Genomic DNA, 19,672 nt, shown 5'->3' with positions numbered 1-19,672 from the left:
AAGCAGCTAGCTTCAATCCTTCCTTGGACTACTTAACTGAAGTAAGAAGTTATTCATTAATAGTCCAGTAAATCAATATAACCTCAGATTGGCCTCCTTGTGACTTAGAATTTAAGATGCATTCTGACACGAGGAACAAGACCATGGACCAATGCACAGATGTACGTGCTTCCTTTTCTCTGCTTAACAGACGGTGTTCCTTTGAGGAACAAAGTCTTAAAGGAGCTGCCAGTTCTCCATGTGAGCGGAGAATCAGTCAGACAGACATGCCAGTGTCACGCTGAGGCAGAAGCTGCAGTGGGTATCACCACCTGTTGACACTGGGAAGGTTCGGGGGGCCCGCAGCGCCTTCTGAGCTGTCAGGCATCCAGGGTGACCCAAGTGCCTCTCCCACTTGTCAGGAGACGCTGGGAGTAAGTTAAGCTCTGGCAGAGACGCTTAGAAGAGACTCTTATCTACAGTGGCCAAGTAGAGACATGTGTTAGGTCAAACCACCCCGAACAAAGAGGAGTTGGAAGCAGGGCAAAGCATAACCGGAAAACAGGCCTTTCTCGGGACAGAGTGGTTGGAAAAAAATGGAACCAAGCTATCCAGAGACAACCGAGAGGCCTTTGAGAAAACAGTTGCTTCTCAAAAAGGATCCCATGTGTCCCCATCCCCGAATTTACTCTGCTGCTGAGAGCAAAAAAGGCTGAAGGATACATACGGCCTCTGACTGAGAGGAATACAGTAGGTTTTTGAAAGCCTTGTTGCCCGCCCGAAGCAGTGACCACACAGAACAAGTCCGCTCCTGAGTGTGCTTCTCTCCTCTCTCCTTGGCGTTGTTGCACAGGAATGTTCCAAAGAGGCAGGAATAGGTGTGCTGCACCAGTTTCACCTGTGAGATCCAACATGAGCAAAACCAAGCAAGGGATACGTGTTTTCTGGGGGGAAGTCAGCCCAGCAGAGCTACCTTCCCCAACACCCATGATGTGCACTTCAGTTCACACTCGGGAAGATGGGGGAACCAAGTTGCAGCCTCCTCACAACCCCGACCACCATCACTCCTGAGTCAAAAGGGCGTTGGCACCCCCATCCTCTCTGCCTCCCTGTAAATAACTTCCGAGGTCCTAAGTTAACTGGGCACAGGAGCGGGTCAGTGCGCCGCCAAGTCTGAATTGAGCGCATACTTCACAACAGCTTCTTCAACACGCTGCTGTGGAGCAGCCCAGGTGTGTCTATGGGTGCAGAGAAGCAGCAGTGAGAACGCCGCTCTCCTGCCCTGGGGGAGGCATGAGCAGTGCGATGCACACTAAGGCAGGAAGGCAGGGAAGAGGGCCGGAGCACGTGCAGGGCAGTGTGAGAGGCCTCAGTGGCAGGGACCTGCTGAAAAGGGGAGAGCAGGGCACATGCGCACTGGGGGACGGGAGCTGGGAGGCCGTCCAGGCAGCAGCGACCGCTAGCACGATGGTCCTGAGGGGAGCACAAGCTTGCAACTGCTGAGCAACTGGAGGAGGCCAGTGTGACGGACGGACACTGCATGAGGTGAAGGGCGGGAGGACATGAGCCTGGACGGTCACCTCTGCAAGAGCCCTGCAGGCCATTTGAGGGACTGTGGCTTTTACTGTGCCACAGAGTCACAGAGGCTTCCTGACAGGAAAGACAGAGTCTATGCCATGTTTCAGAAGGACCTCTGAGGCTGCTGAACTGTCTGTCTGCAACTGGGGCAACAGCACAGGCAGCAGTAAGCTATCAGGTTTTAGATATATTTTTAAAGCAGAATGACAGAATCTGCTGATAGACTGAATGTGGAATATGAAAGGGGAGTTGAGGACAACATAAAAGCTTTGCCCTAAATGAAATGAAGGACTGAGTTGCCATTTGGTGAGAAGGAAGACTTCTGGAAGATCAGTTTTGAGGTGGGGAGATATAGATATTAAGAACTAAGTTCTGAAAATGTTAAGTTTGAAATATCATTAAGACATTCAAGTGGAGATCCTGAGCAGTCACAAGTGGATATCAGAGCCTGGAGTTAAGTAGAGACAGAGGTCTAGGCTGAAGACTATACATGTGGGAATCACAGACAGCAATTAAAGCCAAAGGACTGGATGAATCCCTAGAGAAGGAGCCTGAACTCTGGGACATTCCAACATTCCGAAGTGGGGGATAAGGAAGAACCAGCTAAGGAGACAGAAAGGAGCAGCTGGTGAAGCAGAGAACTAAGAGTGTGTGATAGAAGTCAACTGAAGAAAGTGTTTCAGAAAGGGGTGACTCAATTATGCCAAATATTAATGATGAACCAAAGAAGATGAAGACAAGTCAAAAGGTACAAACTTCCTATTATAAAACAAGTCAGCGGGATGTGACGTGAGTTAGGGGGATCTAAGTCAGGGGGTTGGTCCTAAGAGAGTGAGTAGTACTGTGCTGTGTATCTAAAAGCTGCCAGGAGAGCACATCTTAAAAGCTCTCATCACAAGAAAAAACTTTATCACTATGCATGGTGACAAATGTTAATACTATATTTTGCAGTATCTTCTAGCAGATGTGAGAGTTGGACTATAAAGAAAGCTGAGCACCGAAGAATTGATGCTTTTGAACTGTGGTGTTGGAGAAGACTCTTGAGAGTCCCTTGGACTGCAGGGAGATCCAACCAGTCCATCCTAAAGATTAGTCCTGGGTGTTCATTGGAAGGACTGATGTTGAAGCTGAAACTCCAATACTTTGGCAACCTGATGCGAAGAGCTGACTCATGTGAAAAGACCCTGATGCTGGGAAAGACGGAGGGCAGGAGGAGAAGGGGACAACAGAGGATGAGATGGTTGGATGGCATCACCGACTCGATGCACATGTGTTTCTGCAGACTCCAGCAGTTGGTGATGGACAGGGAGGCCTGGCGTGCTGCGGTTCATGGGGTCGCAAAGAGTCGGACACGACTGAGTGACTGAACTAACTAACTAGCAATATATACAAGTATCAAATCACTGTTGTATACCTGAAACTAACAAAATGTTATCTATCAATTATACTGCAAATTTTTTAAAAGGTGAGTGAAAACTGATCACTGGGTTAGTGACGTGAAGATCACTGGTGACCTTAACAAGAGCAGCTCTGGTAAAATGGGGTGAACACCTGACCGAACCAGGTTTAAGAGAGAAGGGGAGAAGAATTTGGGAGAGTAAATGTAGCAGACCTGAGGAGCTCTGCTGTGAAGAAATAAGAAATGAGGTAGCAGCTCAAGGGGATACAGGATGCAGGAACAGGTGTGATGAGGCAGGAGGCACTGCACCCTGCTTGTACGCCGACGGCAGTGATCCAGAAAAGCGGGAACAGGCCGACAGAGGGCGGGAAGCAGGAACGCTGAAGCCATGAAGCTGAGCAGAGGAGGGCATGGAAGCTGGTGCCCAGGTGGAGGGAGGCTGGAAGAGGGCAAGGCCAGCGTGTCCTTCTTCAAAGGACGGGAGCAGAGAGTGGGAAACAGACCCAGGCGGGTTGGTATGATTGACTAGAGGGTGCAGACGAAAACCTACTGTTTCTATTTTTAACTACTGTTTAGTGCTTCTATTCCCCATTTTTAAAGCTACCTTTGGAACAACTCAAAGACTTCACATGAACTTAGTGCACATGGATTCATTAAATGAACAAACACCTGTGTCACCTTTTTTTTTAAATAAGGTAAGAATAGCCCCTTAATTAAATCTAGAAAGGATGCTGTTTCAAGTGAAAACTGGCCCACTAACACTTACACTGATACCCCTATGAATTTAGAAGGTCCCCAAAATGAAGAATCACAAGCACAGACTCACAAGGAATGCTTCATTGAACTCAAAAGAGCATGGAAATTGCCTCTGAAGCTGATGAACACAGTCAAGCCACTGCAAAAACACTGGGCAACGCTCGTTCAGATCATCCGAGTTCTCCCCATGACCACACCGGTCAGCAAACTTGTGGCCAAAATCCAGCCACTCCATCTCCACGAGGACCTGGAAACCCTGTGGGGAAGCACCCAGGAGAGACCCGTTTGTGCTTGTCCATCCAAACCATGACTGTCCTGAACCCAAGGTCACCAACAGGAATCCACTCAGCCCATCAGGAGCCCCGACCCAGCCCCAGAGCCAAATGACAGGACACATACTGAGGATGGTTTCCCAACTCCCCCGCCTCCACTCCACAGTCAGCAGACGGGTGGTAACTGAGCGTCTATCTAAGTCTTTGTTAAGACTGCATTTTTAGTGCTTCATTCACTATTAAAAAGTCACCCTTTTGTCCCCTTCATATCTTATTTTTAAATTTCTTTCATGTTACACTTATGAAGTCATGTTTGTAAAATCTTTCCCTATCCCAGACTTACATATATTTTAGGGTACCTTAAAGGTTTTTCTTGTCTCTCTAACCCAACAGGTGATATTTCACATTAGGGTTCTTTCTCCACAGAACACTGTGGTGATATCTAGACCCATTATCCTAATAAGCACGTCAAGATCCTTCCTACAGAAACCCCATTTTCCGGGGTAGCCAAAACTTTTCCATGTAGATATTCTGCAAAGGAAAATATGTCTGTATGCTTAGTACCTTGTTATCTACAATCCACCCCCTTTTAAGAGGGACAGGCACTGAGGTAGGTACTACCACAATTTAGCTCAAGGTAAAGGAGCAGTGATTCTAAACCACAGAAATTCCACTTTGACTGGACCGAACCACCTCCACCAAGACTTCCCCTAAAACCCTGCCCGGTTTCCCCTGGTGATCCTGAAGCGTTCCGCCCTACCTCTATGGTTCGGTAGTAAGGGTCCAGCAGGAGCTTCGCCAGTGCCACAATCTGGGGGGTGCGGTCCCAGCCGTCGGAACAGTGCGCCAGCACCGGCCGCTGGTCTCGGTCCACGGCGTGCACCACCAGGAGCGCCGACTTCAGCAGCACAGACAGGTGGTGGAGCCACTTGGTGCTCTCCAGAGCCGAGAGCCAACTGAAAAACCAAACACAAGGGGATGGGAAATGCTGGTTTTTATGAGACACTGGATCATGCCAAATACCCGTCAAACTGAAAAGCAATTCCCAAAGACATTTCCCTCCAAATAAAACAAACAGAAAATCTGTGTCTTTATAAAGTATGTACAAGGATTAGGCCCAGGCCCTACCATGCAACACAGGAAAGCCTTAGAAATAGGACAGTAATGAAAAGGGCCACCTTTTGTTCCAAAAATCTTACTGCTAATTACCCAGGGAGAATGAATAATTTTTAGTCTGTAAAGAGTTGTATCTACCCAGTAAAGTTAGTTCTTTCTGGAATTTTCTCCTGAAGAAAAAAATGCAACCACTTCTGAGATGGAAAAGAGAAAATATTTATATTTAATAATCAGCAACTCTGCCTAACAAGTTCTCAAAAAAAAGGAAAACTCAAATATATATGTCTGTGGGGACTCCCCTGGTGGTCCAGTTAAGACTCTGCATTCCCGATGCAGGGGGCCAGGGTTCGATCCCTGGTCTGGGAGCTCGATCCCACATGCTGCAACTACGAGTTCGCCTACGCAACTCGAGATCCCACATGCTGCAACCAAGACTTGGCACACACAAATAAAATAATTAAATATATTTAAAGCAATATGTGTCTGTAATAAGATACAGTGGCTTCCCTAGTGGCTCAAATGGTAAAGAATCTGCCTACAATGCAGGAGACCTCGGTTCAACCCCTGGGTCAGGAAGATCCCCTGGAGAAGGGAATGGCAACCCACTCCAGTGTTCTTGACCAGAGAATCCCACGGACAGAGGAGCCTGGTGGGCTACAGTCCACGGGGTTGCAAAGAGACAGACATGACCGAGGGACTAACACTTTCACAACAAGATACAAGTTGGATGCCACTCCAAAAACAGTGTAGATAACATCACTTACCACTACTGATCAAGTCTTGAATGTTTATGGATTAGAACTGGGTAGGCCCAAACTAATGATTTAGACTTACACAAATGAGTAGCCAATGGCTGCACACTGTTACTGGGCTTAGTGAAGACTGGATTCAGCAGGGATTGAAAAAAATCTTTTTTCAAAAGGCCTTCAAAAAGTATCAGATCCCAGGAATTACCCCTTGGGAATAATGACAATAGGTTTTTTTAAATTGTACTGACATTTTGTTTCTTGTGCCCTGCCATGAATTCTACTCCCCACCCCCCCACAAAAAGCTCAAATTTCTCCAAAATATCATCAGATCTGTGGTTAAGGCCATAGTCCAGCCCTTCAAACATTGAGTCTGAGAAGGGAATCAATACTTCTGTCAGGGGACTATGAGAAGGCTTTGGCCATGACGAGTCTATAAAGGCCTATTAAACCTTGGGGGATAAGTATGAATTTCTGGAACAGCCCGAAGAGAGGGCCTTTCCAGGCAGACAGACAACGTAATGCAGAAGTGCTGGCTTCACAAGGATTGGCTTGTTCTACCAGCCAGACCGGCTCCTAAGAGGGCAGACCCTGTCTCAGGCACAGCTGCACTTGCCCTGTGCAGTGCCTAGCATATACTGAAGGTTCCTACTTTTTAAGTCGTGGGTAAAAATTCTATCTCAAGACTTTCTATGGCCTATTAAATACCTGAGAAACACTGTTTGCAGGCGGATTCTTTATTCTTATTCCTCATACAGTCTTGAAAAAGCAAACTAAAAGGTGGGACTTAGGAGAACAAATGCCAAGTTACCTCCTGGCCCCTGGAGAAACAGTAAATGAGAACCTGGTTCTCCTGAATCTGACTGACCCATCCTTACAACCCAGTCAGTGTCTCCATGCCTAACACAGAAGCTGCATCCAAAATCTGCCAGCGGAGGAGGTACTGATACTGCGCTGATCCTGTAGACTCCCTCGTCCTGTTCTCAAAATCTGAGAGAGAAACACAACCAGGCCCGGGCCCTCCACAGCTGCAAACAAGTGTCAGGAGGCCGGCTTACAGCTGCTCCCGCCACAGCCATAGCGTCTCTTTATCTACAGGGAAGCGTCAGTAATGCATTATGATCTGTGCCAAATACAGACAAGTCATTTCCTTCTTCCTTTACAACTCCCCTCCCCGACATTCATGTAGACCAAACAAGGGCTAATTACATCTTCTTGACTCAGGAGCTTAAAAAACAGCTTTTTAAGAAAGACTTTTAACCTATGGAAGATATTAGAGATCAGGGAATACTGACGCTATCCCTTATATAGGCAGGACAAACTGATAACCACAGAAATCAAGCCACTTGACTCGAGTCATGCAGTCAGTGGCAGGTGCTCTGGACCCTGAGCAGACTCTGTGTGTGCCATCAGCAGGGCAGGGAGCGCTACTAGCTGGGCTCTAAGCTCGTGTAGCAGATGCAAACTGCTGACCCTCAGGCAAGACAGCCATCATTTCTTTGGTCAGGCTTTTCCCCAAGGACAACTGCTTCACCCTCTCGGCTGACTGCAACTATGATGAAATTAATCATTTGTTACCAGGAGTTTGTACAAGTGATTCAGGCAGCCACCATTTGATTTAATAAATCAAAGAATGCTGCAAAATTGATGCAATCATGAGATCTACTGAACAGAACTCAGGGAAACTGCTATGGGCTCTAGCACAAACACCAGAAAAGAGAAAACTATCTTCTCTGGCACCATTTCTGGCTTCCTGAAATAGTAAAACAGGGGCTTTTAAATATTTATCTGTCCATATTTGTTTTTACAGAGCATTCCTCCTAATTTATCTTGTATTCAAACAGTTCCCTTGTGGGGAGGGGTGTTATTTCACCTTCCTCACAGCAAATGCCAGCCATTCATTTTTAATAAGCAATAAAAATCATGGTAATGTTTTTAGTAAATAAGAAAGTAGTTTAAAATCAGAAGCAAATGTAAAAGGAGCTGATCTCCTGGCATGTTTGAAAGTTTAACCCTTTCTAGAACATGATGAATACACTTACTCTTCAGGTAAAACACTCCAGTTCAGAGGAGGTTAAGTGTCACTACAGGATGTCAGAAAACAAAGAATTAAGTTACTCTGAGTCAAAAACATGGAGAAGAGAACAGAGGAGGGCCCAGAAAAAGTAAGACAGCGGCCCGTCTGTTCTGAGGGCTGAGACCTGTTCCCTGCTGCACATTTTCAAACCTTTCAAAAGGCTAGATTTTACTCCCAGCTCCTCCTTTTTGCTGAATGATCCTCACACAGGAAGGAGAACACTACCCATGGACTCACGGTAAAACTGAAGTTTACCAAAAAAATAACAAGACCCCCTCCAACTCATTAAAAAAGAAAAAAAAGGGCACTGCAAACTTAAAGCCAAGGCCAAGGTCTTACTTTCCCGGATCTGGCATCTGAGTGCACAGCAAACGCAGAGACTGAAAACTCCTCCGAATTGAATGAATATTTGCCATCCCCATAAAAACAACTTCACAGTTTGGGTAATACTCTGGAGAGAACAATAGAGAGAACACAAATATGGTGAATTTAACATCCACAACGCCAAGTTCAAAAGGAGCAAACTAGCTATAAAACAAACCCACTGTGGCTGCTGACGAATGAAATACTGGTGTTTGGATGACTATTAGCCCAGTCCTTTATGATGAGATGAAAACAGAGCTCGATTTTTAGCCATCTTTTCAAAAAGGAAGGATGTGTGAAAAAGATGTGTGGATGTGTCAGTCGCTCAGTTGTGTCTGACTCTGCGACCCCATGGACTGTAGCCTGCCAGGTTTCTCTGTCCATGGAATTCTCCAGGCAAGAATACTGGACTGGATTGCCATTCCCTTCTCCATGTGAAGAAGAAACTGACAAAACAGAAGCTTTTATTTAAAAAAAAAAAAAAAGCTGTGTACTTCCACTTTAGGGCTTCTCAGGTGGCTCAGTGGTAAAGAATCCACCTGCCAATGCAGGAGATGTGGGTTTGATCCCTATGTCAGGAAGATCCCCTGGAATAAGAAATATCAACCCACTCCAGAATTCTTGCCTGGGAAATCCAATGGACAGAGGAGCCTGGTGGGCTGCAGTTGATGCAGTCACAAAGAGTTAAACATGACTGAATGACTGAGGGCACATGCGCACACACACACACACACACACACACACACACACACACACACTCTTCTACCTTACCCCAGGTTTACTTCTTGGGCCTCTGCTAACTTGCATCTCTGGAATCTATAAGAAGAACCTACCAGAACCATGTACTTATGCATTCAAACTCTGTGCTCAAACTGCTTTTTTCAGCAATTAGTTCACACCTGAATAAGGAATTTAGTGCTCTACCTGCTCCATTGGCACACAACTGGCACCCAAGAGGTCCCTCCTTGGAGAAAGGTCCCTCCTTGCAAACAGTAGGGGTGCTCTAAGTCAGGACTGAGGTGCTTCACTAGAGTTTTGTATTTACTTCAATTTCTACCCCATGTTTTTCAAGTAAAAGCCATGTGAGGACTTTTCTGTGGGGCCAGTGATGAGCATACCCAATGTCAAACACAATAAAAAGCTTTTAGAAGGCTGAGAAATCAAGCCACCAAAGCAGCAGCTTCCAAACTTAATAGGCCTTCTTAAGGGAGAGGACTGACTTTCCTTATCACCAAAAGGCTGGTACCAGGAAGGAAGAAATCTGTGGTTTCACTGCACTCCTTCCTCCATGTCTCCCATGAGAAGAGCATGCAGTACTGTGAATCCAAGGAGCTGCGGCTCTCTCAGGACAGCCCGAGGAACATGGCTTTGCATTCAAGTTGAGAACTAAGACCCAGTCGGGCATGGGCTGGACTCCCAAGGACAGAAGCACCGTGCACCTCACCTGGGCATTCACAACCTCCTCCTTTGGCTCGGTTTGCCACCGCGGCTGCATAGGAGCGTGCGTCCAAGATCAAAAGCTTCTGTGGCTGGATGGCTAAACTCTCTGCTCCTGAAGCATTTGACAGAGAAGAATCTGGGGACATCAGGAGCAGGAAGAAAAAACGAAATGAACCTGTCTCTCCCAGAATTGTTGCAAAATAAAAACGACAGGCACTTATTACAGTACCCCAAAAACTCGATTAAGTGAAGTCCACCTAACCCACACTACCTAAATACAATGGGACTTCTCTCCCGAGTTGTTTTCTATTTTGCCTACCATCTCTGATACTTCGGTTCTACCTAGAATGACTACAATGAAAGCCCAGTGTTTCCCTCATGGTCTGGAAACACTGTATAGGTCCCCTATCACATGCACAGTCCATCTTGTCACGACGGCAGAAAGACAACACTCTAGTGCTCTTAACCAAGTTTGAAAGAGAAGGTCTTCTGGTTTTTGCCAAGACCCATGACTCCTCAAACAATCCCACTAACTGAAGCTTCACTCTCACTCTTCTATGAAACCAAATTCTGTCTTAAAAGAAAAAGGCCATTTCAAGAAAAGTTTCTCAGATGCTACAAAAACTTGCTGCCAGAGGCCCAGGGACTCCTTACCGAACTCCACATCAGAGAGGTCTCCTGCACAGGGGAAGTCCCGGGGACTGTTCCTAGCCGACGGCTTGCTGCCACCGGATCGGGAGTCGGAGGCACAAGCTTTGGCTACGGACTGCACCAGGTGCTCATCGTCGGCATTCCTCCAGCCCCACCAGCTGACCTCTGGCTGTCCGCAGCGGGCAATGACGGCTCCGTTGCTCTGGTGCCTGTGCGGGGAACAAGACGACAACTGCACCCAACCCCGTGGCCCCATGCGGATATTCTGAGCTCACACACAAAGTGCCACAGGAGGCTTTAAATGCCTTAATGAATGCTTGGCTACAGGCATGTGATGGTTAGCTTCAAGGCCTCCCAGGGCAGAAGTCTTATAAACCATCAAGAATAATGAAATCTATCTGGATCTTTCTGGATTATCATACCATTTTAGAGACCTTTGTAGAATAACCAACGAAATGATAAATGTGTATTCTTACAGAAAACGAAATATTCATAAAGAATATATGAATAACTACTTTTGGAAAATTAGGTAAAAAATAAAATACCAACACCACACTAATTCTGCTACTTAATAATGAAGCATTAATCTCTTTTTAATACTACACCTGCATATCCAAGCTTAATGGATGCTAAGACAAACATCTGTTTCCTCCTGACTTCTGAGGACCCAGCATAGCAACTGTGCAATTATGGCTGGCTTGAGGATTCTTTTCAAAACAAGATCCCACATTTGGGACTGAAATATTTACCTGGCCCACAGTGGACTGCTTTACAAAACCTCCTGAGATTTCATGAGTCACAACTGCTCTTACTATAGGCAGATAGCTCAATGAGCCAGTTATCCTTCCGTAAACTCTTAGAAGGAAATGAATAGCATAAACATCAATAAGCCATACTCTGATAAGATCCTTTTTCACGAAAAAAAAAAAAAGACCAGAAATCATACTCATTGTCTATCCAAGCTTTTCCTAATTAGGAATTTTAGTAAGGTAATTTTAGCAGCTAAGAAGTTGTAAGGGTAATGTAATTTGGTGACAAAAAGGAATCAAGCTCTAATACATATCACAACATGGATGAACCTTGAGTATGTTATTGCTCCAAAGTGAAAGAAGTCAATCACAAAAAACCACATTATGATTCCATTTATACAGTGTCCAGAACAGGAAGATCTATAGAGATAGCATGTAGATTTACTGATAACCCAGAGCTAGGGAGTGTGAGGAGGGAACAGGGAGTGTATGCTAATGGGTCTGGGATTTCTTTTTAGGGTGGGGAGAACGTACTAAAGTAAGCGTAGTGATGGTCGTACAACACAGTGAATATACTTAAAAACACTGAGCTATACACATTAAAAAAAAGGTGAACTGTATGTGACAGCTCAATAAAGCTGTTTAGATGTTATAAAAGTAGTCAGTTCACTATAAAAATAAATGAGTAAAAAGCTAGTAAGCAAAAAATTTTAATATCTCCCAAATTCTATATCCTAGAGAGAACAATGTTCTTTACTCCCATTAAAATTGTTTCCAAATACACATTCATCCACATAAAACATATGTGGATGTTTTATGCACAGATGGGTTTTTAACAGACTATTGCATCTATATGTCTTGTTCAAAGGACAACGTGAGAAAGTTTTTTGTTTTTAATCCTAAAACTCATAAACAATAAAATTAAATTTGGCAACAATAAATTCCACTGGAATCATCAGTTTGTTTGTCATTTTTAAATCCTCCCTCATTAGGAGAGACAAATAATAGAAAGTACTTGTGTACTGCCAACACAACAATTAGGTCAACTGCTGAACGGCCGAACTATAAATAAAACCTCAGTGATTCTTAAAGGGCCTACTAGCATACAATAATAGATGCTGGATAACCAATGAGCTGAGGGGCGGCAGCTCTTTACAGAATAGGCTGGGGGGCCTCTGCTGCACATCCTTTTTTTCCGAAATTTTTCCCAGCAACGCTTGAGAAGAACAGTAGATGGCACTCGTCAGCCTGGGTCTTGGGTTTTAAGGGTCATCGTATGACAGCTAGATCACAACTGAATTGCTGCAAAAAGCAGCTTCTGCAGTCATCTAAATGCTTTAGGTAGCATGAAAGAGAACAAGAACACTGTAGCTAAAAATCACTAGAGTGTTTCTATCATTTTAAAATAGAACCAGGAAAAATAAAACTTAAGATGTTCAATGGATGAGTCCCCTACTAAACAGTGAATTCTTCAATTTTACATAGAGAAAGATACAAATGTTTAAACTATCCCAAAGTTAGTATTAGTCAAACTCCCTAAATGACTAGAAAAGTTGCTGAGTCGTGTCCAACTCTGTGACTCCATTGACTGTAGCCCTCCAGGCTCCTCTGTCCATGGGATATCCCAGCCAAGGATACTGGAGTGAGTTGCCATTCCCTTCTCCATGAGATCTTCCCGACCCAGGGATGGAACCCGGGTCTCCTACGTTGCAGCAGATTATTTACCGTCAGAGCCACCAGACAGCCCCATGACTAGAAGTTTCTAAGAATCACTCAATGCAGAGTGAGAGAGCTGTGACTTGCACTACAGATGGGCAGCCTTTGCACTGTCTTGCCGTGTCAACACAATCTCCATCTTCAATAATAAAGCTAATTAAGCACTCTCTCGTAACCATGGGAGAAAGCACTGATCAGATGCTGGTTCAATGTGGTGCTTTCAAGTAAGCGCGGCCAGCAACCTCAGGAGTCATTAGCGATCTACAGACAGCTACATTCAGTAAACACATGTTGGATTCAGAAGCATCCTGCCACCTGAGCTAACAAAGCTCATTCATTCCCTCTAGCATAAACTCTGGAAGGGAAAAGAAGCTTCCCATGTTTATTCTAAGTCTTCGGCCTACACTATTAGGCCTCTCTACCAACAGGAAGAATTTCACTGAACGACCCTTGCTTTGAGATGAGAGTCCTTTCCCCTTACGCTCAAAGTCAGCAAACTCCGCAAATGACAGGGCTGCTGATCTAACACAGCTGCTGGCCCCACAGCAGCAGCTGGCGGCTTTCCCTGTTTGAGCTGGGCCGATCACTGATAAGACTCCTAAATCCTTTCAGCTTGCGCTGCTCTCTAATTCCTGTGTCAACCTTACCACTTGAATGATAGGTAAATTTGGTGACCTACTTTTCTAGAGGTGTCTGAAAACAACAGTGATGAAAACTGAGATTGAAAATTTAATGGGTTTCCCTGGTGGCTCAGATAGTAAAGAACCTGCCTGCAATGCAGGAGACCTGGGTTTGATCCCTGGGTGGGGAAGAACCCCAGGGGAAGGGAATGGCTACCCACTCCAGTATTCCTGCCTGGAGGAGTCCATGGACAGAAGGGTCTGGCAGGTTACAGTCCAGGGGGTCACAAAGAGTCGGACACGACTGAGCGACTTTCATTGGGCCAGAAGCAACTGTGTACTTTCACATCTCTCCCTCTTTGGGATGGCCACTAAAATCTGCCTTCCATGGACTAAGAAAACAAGCTGGTTACCTCACTAGGAATTACACAAGAAGTTTTAAACCCCTTCTTACCACCTCAGTATTTCAATGGACTTCCTTCTGGCATGAGCTTCTAACTAAGCCTCACTGGTTTGGCCCAAATTCAAGGAGAGTCCATAAAGTCTGCAAACGGGGAAAATGAAATGGGGACTGTGAATATTACAAGGACATCTGAAATTGTTCCAAAACATGAGGGAATGACTTCTTAAAAACTTCACATGATTTGTGAGAACTCAGCTAGATAGTCACTGAATCAGAAAAGCAGCCCTCAGGAATACAATCTACTCCAGACACTGATTAGGAAGCCTTGTCTTACAGAGTCATTCAGATGTCACAGCATACCTGTGAACTGAGAACATCATGGGAACAGACTGAGGTCAGTCAAGGAACTTGCTCAAGGTGCCACAGCAAGGCAGAGAGAAGACTTGAGTTCTAACACCTATGCTTGTTATCACACCACCACCCCTTCTAGAATTTGGCTCCCTTGACTCTCCTGCCTCTGATCTCCAGTATCTTCTGACCAGCCAAGCGCTACCCTTCTCTAAATGCTCCCTCTCAAAACAAACTTCTTCCATGTGGCAATATTTTAACCACAAAGACAATCACAAGTCTACATCCCCCATTCTCACTTTCCAGGACTCATCTCTCTCAATCCAAAGGTCATCAACTGAAGCTAAAAGCAGTGACTACATTATCTTCCCATAGAATGTCAGAAGAGAGCTTGCCTGGTGGCTCAGTGGTAAAAAAAAAAATGTGCCCGCCAATGCAGGAGACACAGGTTCGATCCCTTGTCCTGGAAGATCCCACAGGCCGTGGAGCAGCTAAGGCCCTTGCGCCACAGCTACTGAGCCTGTGCTCTAGAGCCTGGGAGCCACCACCGAGGCCCACTGCCCTAGAGCCCAAGCTCCGCAATAAGAGAAACCACTGCAATGAGACGTCTGTGCACCACAACTACAGTAGGCCCCACTCGCCTCAACCAGAGAAAAGTCCATGCAGCAAGGAAGACCCAGCATAGACATAAGTAAACATTTAAAAAAAACAACGTCAGAAGGATCTTAAAATAGCAAATCCAGCCATTTTTTAATCAAAATTTTCTTTTCAGTGTCAACTGAATCATCAGGTAGTGTTGCAGTGAAGTACTGACTGGTACATGACTGGATGAGCAACTCTAACAATAAGGAAGTATGCAGTAGCCTGGAGAGCTCCCTGAACCCACCCCACCCCACCCCCAGGCTAGCAGCGCCAGAGCACAGACCAAGAGCACTGGGCAGCAGCACCAGAGCGAGCTGGGCCGGCCAGGCTTCCTCACCTGTAGACGACAGCAGGGATGCGCTTCCAGGACCGGAAGCCTGCAACACTTTCCAGTTCTTTGTCAGTGATCCAGGCAGGCACTATGAGCTCCTGTGGATAGCTCCCACACAGCCTAACAGGGTTGGTGAGGAAGAGGGAGAAGGGAAAGAGGAGGAGAGACTCGAGTGAGCCAGGGTAAGGGTGTGCATCAGGCTACCCCAGAGCCAGTTAAAAAGGCAGCAAGGAGCAAGACTTGAAGTTCCGCCCTGCTTAGTGGAGTGGGTTGCCCTAAGTGTTATACACGTCAAGTGATACTATCTTGGATTGTTCCACTTTATGCTGCCTTTTGGAAATCTGGCCATCTTAACAATCAATAAAAAAAAAGGGAGTTGAGAGGCACTCACTCTACTGTAACCATTGTAACCAATACATGGATCATTTCTAACTACACAGGTACCCAGTTCAACTGCAGAGGTGGAAGTCTGTGTTACTCTACCAGGCCCTCAGTTTTTCAGGGAAACATAAGAAGTGCAAGAGCCCACAGTTTCGACTTCCCAGAGACCTCATAGGATTACTAACATGCTGTTTGACGTGAACCAGACACGGTGTCCTAATTGTAGGTAACAGGTGCAGCTATGGGTATACAGATGCAGCACGGCGGGTCAGCCCCATATGCATACACAATCACAGCCCCATTAAGCCAAGTCAGTGATGTGAGTATGCTATTAATCATCATTTCTATAAAACACACTTCAGAACTACACTCGGAGGGCGGCGGGGGGGGGAAGCCAGTTTTTTTTTTAATTTAATTTTTATTTTATCTTACAGTTGACTTACAGTGTTGTGTTTAAAAAAGCTGCTTTCATTAGGGAAAATATTAGTAGGTGTTTTGTTTGTCTTACTTCACTCAATATTCGGATCACTATACTCCTGTCCTCTAAGTATTACATTATCCAGTAGTCAGCTCTTCACCAAGTGAGAGCTGCTCACTTGGCAGATAAGCAGTCTCCAGTATAGGAAAGGTGGGTTATATGTGAGCAAAGCCTGTTGCAGCCTCAGGCTCCCTGAGGACCCCCTCCCACCGTCATTCTCTCCTTTGACTTGTCAGCTGAGAACAGGCCAAGGTATGACTCATCTGTAGCTCCTGATTCTTGGCAACACCTCCTTGGCCAGGGTCCATGTTAAGAGCTGTATATAGTAATTAGCTGTAGTTTTTCCAGCAAAAAATGAAATGCTCTGATGGCTACCCACAAACAGTCCAAGAAAATAGCTATCATAATCTGAGGCAGTTGGAAAGATAAGAGAGTGATTAGTGTCTCCAACCGCTGCAGGGAAACTTAAGAGGAGAAGGATACGTTAATTTAAAAATTCTGGACAGTTTTCTTTCATTTTATAGAAATCTGAATCAGCAAAATCATAGTTAATTAACTGCCCTTCCCTATCGAAGTTCTTATACGTTCCAAGGAAATATTTAATAATGGTTACATTAGTATTTAAAGGTTACACAATCATAGCTATGACATTAGTTTTAGATCAATGAATTAAACAGAATAAGACTTAAGCCTTTTCATACGATCTGTGGTAAAAGTACGTAAAAACCAGCTCCTAAGTGTTTTATCGAGTAGTGATAAGGACAACAGAAACTGCCTGCCTATAGGTATTTAGACGTACATGTGCCAGAAGAGAGGCCTGGAGGGGAATGGAAGGAAAACTCCAGGATCCTACTAAGTAAGAATCTCTTTCCACTCCAGTGATAGCAATGGAAACAGAAGGCTCAACAAGTACTCTGAAAATCATGCACTTATATTTAATAAATAAAACTCTGTTTTGAAGAAAAATTTTAAATTCAAATGTTCTGCCACATGAGAATTGGGGTTTCTTGACAAGGCAGCGGTCATGGAACACAGGCCACAGGGACCAAATACAACTCACTTGTACTTCTCATTGATGTTAGAAATCCTCCAGGCGTTGTTCATATCAAAACCCATCCGCTCCACCTCGTTTTTAAACCTTGACGTTACATGTTCCCCTAGGGACCAAAGGCAGACAGGAGAAAGGAAGAAATGAGTACGATTTTGCAAAACAGGTGGAATAAAAGCACTGGTATCCTTAGTTTTTTTTTTTTTTTTTGAAGTATTATAATAAATACCATATTTAGTTTTAAAAAAATCTCCTGCTGGGCTAAGATTATAAAAAAAATGAGGAAATTAATTCTGATCAAGAATATTATCTCTTCAATTAAAAATAAATTTAAAAAATTAAAAAGGAATTAATATTATCTCATCTAATCACTACTATCAAATTTAAGGGCAGTATCACTGAGCGCATGTTACAGAGGATAAAACAGACTGGGGAGATTATTACGGCAGCTCTGTCTGATCCCAAAACCCATGTTCTTGTCACTATACTGGCTAACTTCCTGTTTCCACACTCAGACTGATGGTATACATAAGAAATAAAATCAGTAAGTTCACCAAGACGAGTAATATGGATCTGTAACTCCTCATGAGAAACCCTCTGGGCCAGATTTCAGAAACTGAGCTTTCTGGATTTTAAGGTGGTATATGTATTATCAGTTCAGTTGCTCAGTCATGTCCGATTCTTTGAAACCCCATGGACTGCAGCACACCAGGCTTCCCTGTCCCTCACCAACTCCTGGAGTTTGCTCAAACTCAATGTCCATCGAGTTGGTGAAGTCATCCAACCATCTCATCCTCTGTCGTCCCCTCTTCTCCTCCTGCCTTCAATCTTTCCCAGCATCAGCATCTTTTCAAATGAGTCAGTTCTTGGCATCAAGTGGCCAAAATATTGGGAGTTTCAGCTTCAGCATCAGGCCTTTCAATGAACACCCAGGACTGATCTCCTTTAGGATGGACTGGTTGGATGTCCTTGCAGTCCAAGGGACTCTCAAGTCTTCTCCAACACACACTTCAGAAGCATCAATTCTTCGGCTCTCAGCTTTCTTTATAGTCCAACTCTCACATCCATACATGACTACTGGAAAAACCATAGCTTTGACTAGACAGATCTTTGTTGGCAATGCTGGGTTAATGATCTCAAAAGCATTAAACAAACATTAACATCTTTACAGTGCAAAACATGGATAACTCAAACTAAGTGGGTTAAATAAAGCAGCAAATAGCTAGCTCAGATGAAGTCAAATCACCAAATAAAATTAAAATCTTTGATTTTCAGAACCTTATAGATTACAGAATTGCAGTTAAAAGATCATGGGGTTCCCTGGTGGCTCAGTGATAAGGAATCTGCTTGTCCATGCAGGAGATATGAATTCAATCCGTGGTCTAGGAAGATCCCACATGCCTTGGAACAGCCAGGCCTCTGTGCCACAGCTATGAAGCCTGTGCTCCAGAGCCCAGAGTCGCAACTACTGAACCCACAAGCTGCCAACTACTGAAGCCTGCACTTCTACAGCCCATGCTCTGCAACGAGAGAGGCCACCGCAATGACAAGCCCGTGCACCATAGCTAGAGAATAGCCCCCATGAAAAGCCAAGCAATAACAAAAACCCAGCACAGCCAATAAATAAATAATAGATCATAAGACTTTAACTGCCTGTATCCATGAATCTCAAGAAACACCATACTTCTAATCAGAACGCCGAGCATAAAAGAACATCCACCCAAAACAAGTATAATCTGCCTACATTTGCCCTCGTGGATTTGGCTCCTTCTTCCTTAAAGACAGCGAGCTACAAAGGCAGAAATGAACTAAATATAAAAGTCATTAAATCTGAAATATTTCCTTCCATGAGAACAGAGGCCTAGAACAGTAATTTTATGAAGAACAAACAACAACAAACCACTCGGCAGTCCCTCTAACATTTACAGCTTACAGCCTGAGAAGTAAACACTGGCGGGGCCGGGAGAAACTACGTGGCAAAAGCACAGAAGAGCCGCACGGTGACCAAAGCTTTGCTCTCCCCGGGAGAAGAGCTTCAGAGCAGGAAACAGCAACTACCCGAACGACGGACAAGTCTATCAAACTACTTCCCATTTAAACTGCTCTTCTTGAGCTTAAACTAGGTACTGTATGCTTCCTGAAGGAGAGCTATAAAAAGATGAGGTTCAGAGATGCAAGAGGAAATAATCAACTGAATCTATTCCATTCTGGCAAAGTTTTAAAAGCGATATAATCTTTCAAACAGGAAAAAGCTATCTGAATTGGGAGTGCCATCTGTCTACAAACTGTAAGGAATGGTGACCATCAAGAATTCTAGACAGGGAGTCTTTTCACTTATAATCACAATACAAAAGCTGTAAAACTATGGCAACTTCTAAGTTCATTAACTAATGACAAGTTTTCTCCCAACTTGGAATATAGTTCCAAGTCTCTGAAAAATGTAAAAAGGTATTTACTTAGTGGTCATTTACATTAGTACCCCTATCTTAATGGACACCCAGACACCCTCAATAGAACCCTATAAATTCAAGAGTAACCCTCTCCACCTCCCTCCCTTTCTCCTCGGGCAGTTTTCTACA

The 19,672-nt window shown here is 44.6% G+C and overlaps 1 protein-coding gene across 33 annotated transcripts in view; it reads right to left on the bottom strand.

Moving 5' to 3' along the window:
• Positions 1–19,672, bottom strand: part of MTMR3 (myotubularin related protein 3) — a 133,749-nt gene that overhangs the window by 9,202 nt on the left and 104,875 nt on the right. For 29 of the 33 annotated variants that reach the window (XR_015144754.1, XR_015144755.1, XR_015144757.1 and 26 more), the window contains 8 exons: positions 17,106–17,202; positions 15,193–15,306; positions 10,381–10,586; positions 9,731–9,862; positions 8,263–8,374; positions 4,745–4,940; positions 3,783–3,968; positions 707–877 (listed from right to left, as the gene is read on the bottom strand). Coding sequence is in view for 29 of the 33 variants with exons in the window: in XM_086348657.1 (XP_086204783.1) it covers positions 707–877; positions 3,783–3,968; positions 4,745–4,940; positions 8,263–8,374; positions 9,731–9,862; positions 10,381–10,586; positions 15,193–15,306; positions 17,106–17,202 (1,214 nt within the window). In the remaining 4 variants the exon portion in view is untranslated. The remainder of the gene's footprint in view (positions 1–706; positions 878–3,782; positions 3,969–4,744; positions 4,941–8,262; positions 8,375–9,730; positions 9,863–10,380; positions 10,587–15,192; positions 15,307–17,105; positions 17,203–19,672) is intronic. The other 4 variants (XM_086348675.1, XM_086348679.1, XM_086348686.1 and 1 more) reach the window with 1 other exon arrangement.

The sequence above is a fragment of the Bos grunniens genome, chromosome 17 (assembly GCF_055505025.1).
Source record: "Bos grunniens cultivar Pamir isolate PY7600 chromosome 17, Bosgru_T2T1.0, whole genome shotgun sequence".
Lineage (NCBI taxonomy): Eukaryota > Metazoa > Chordata > Mammalia > Artiodactyla > Bovidae > Bos > Bos grunniens.
The sequence above is the reverse complement of the archived record's forward strand: the minus strand, read 5'-3'. Positions and strand labels throughout refer to the sequence as shown.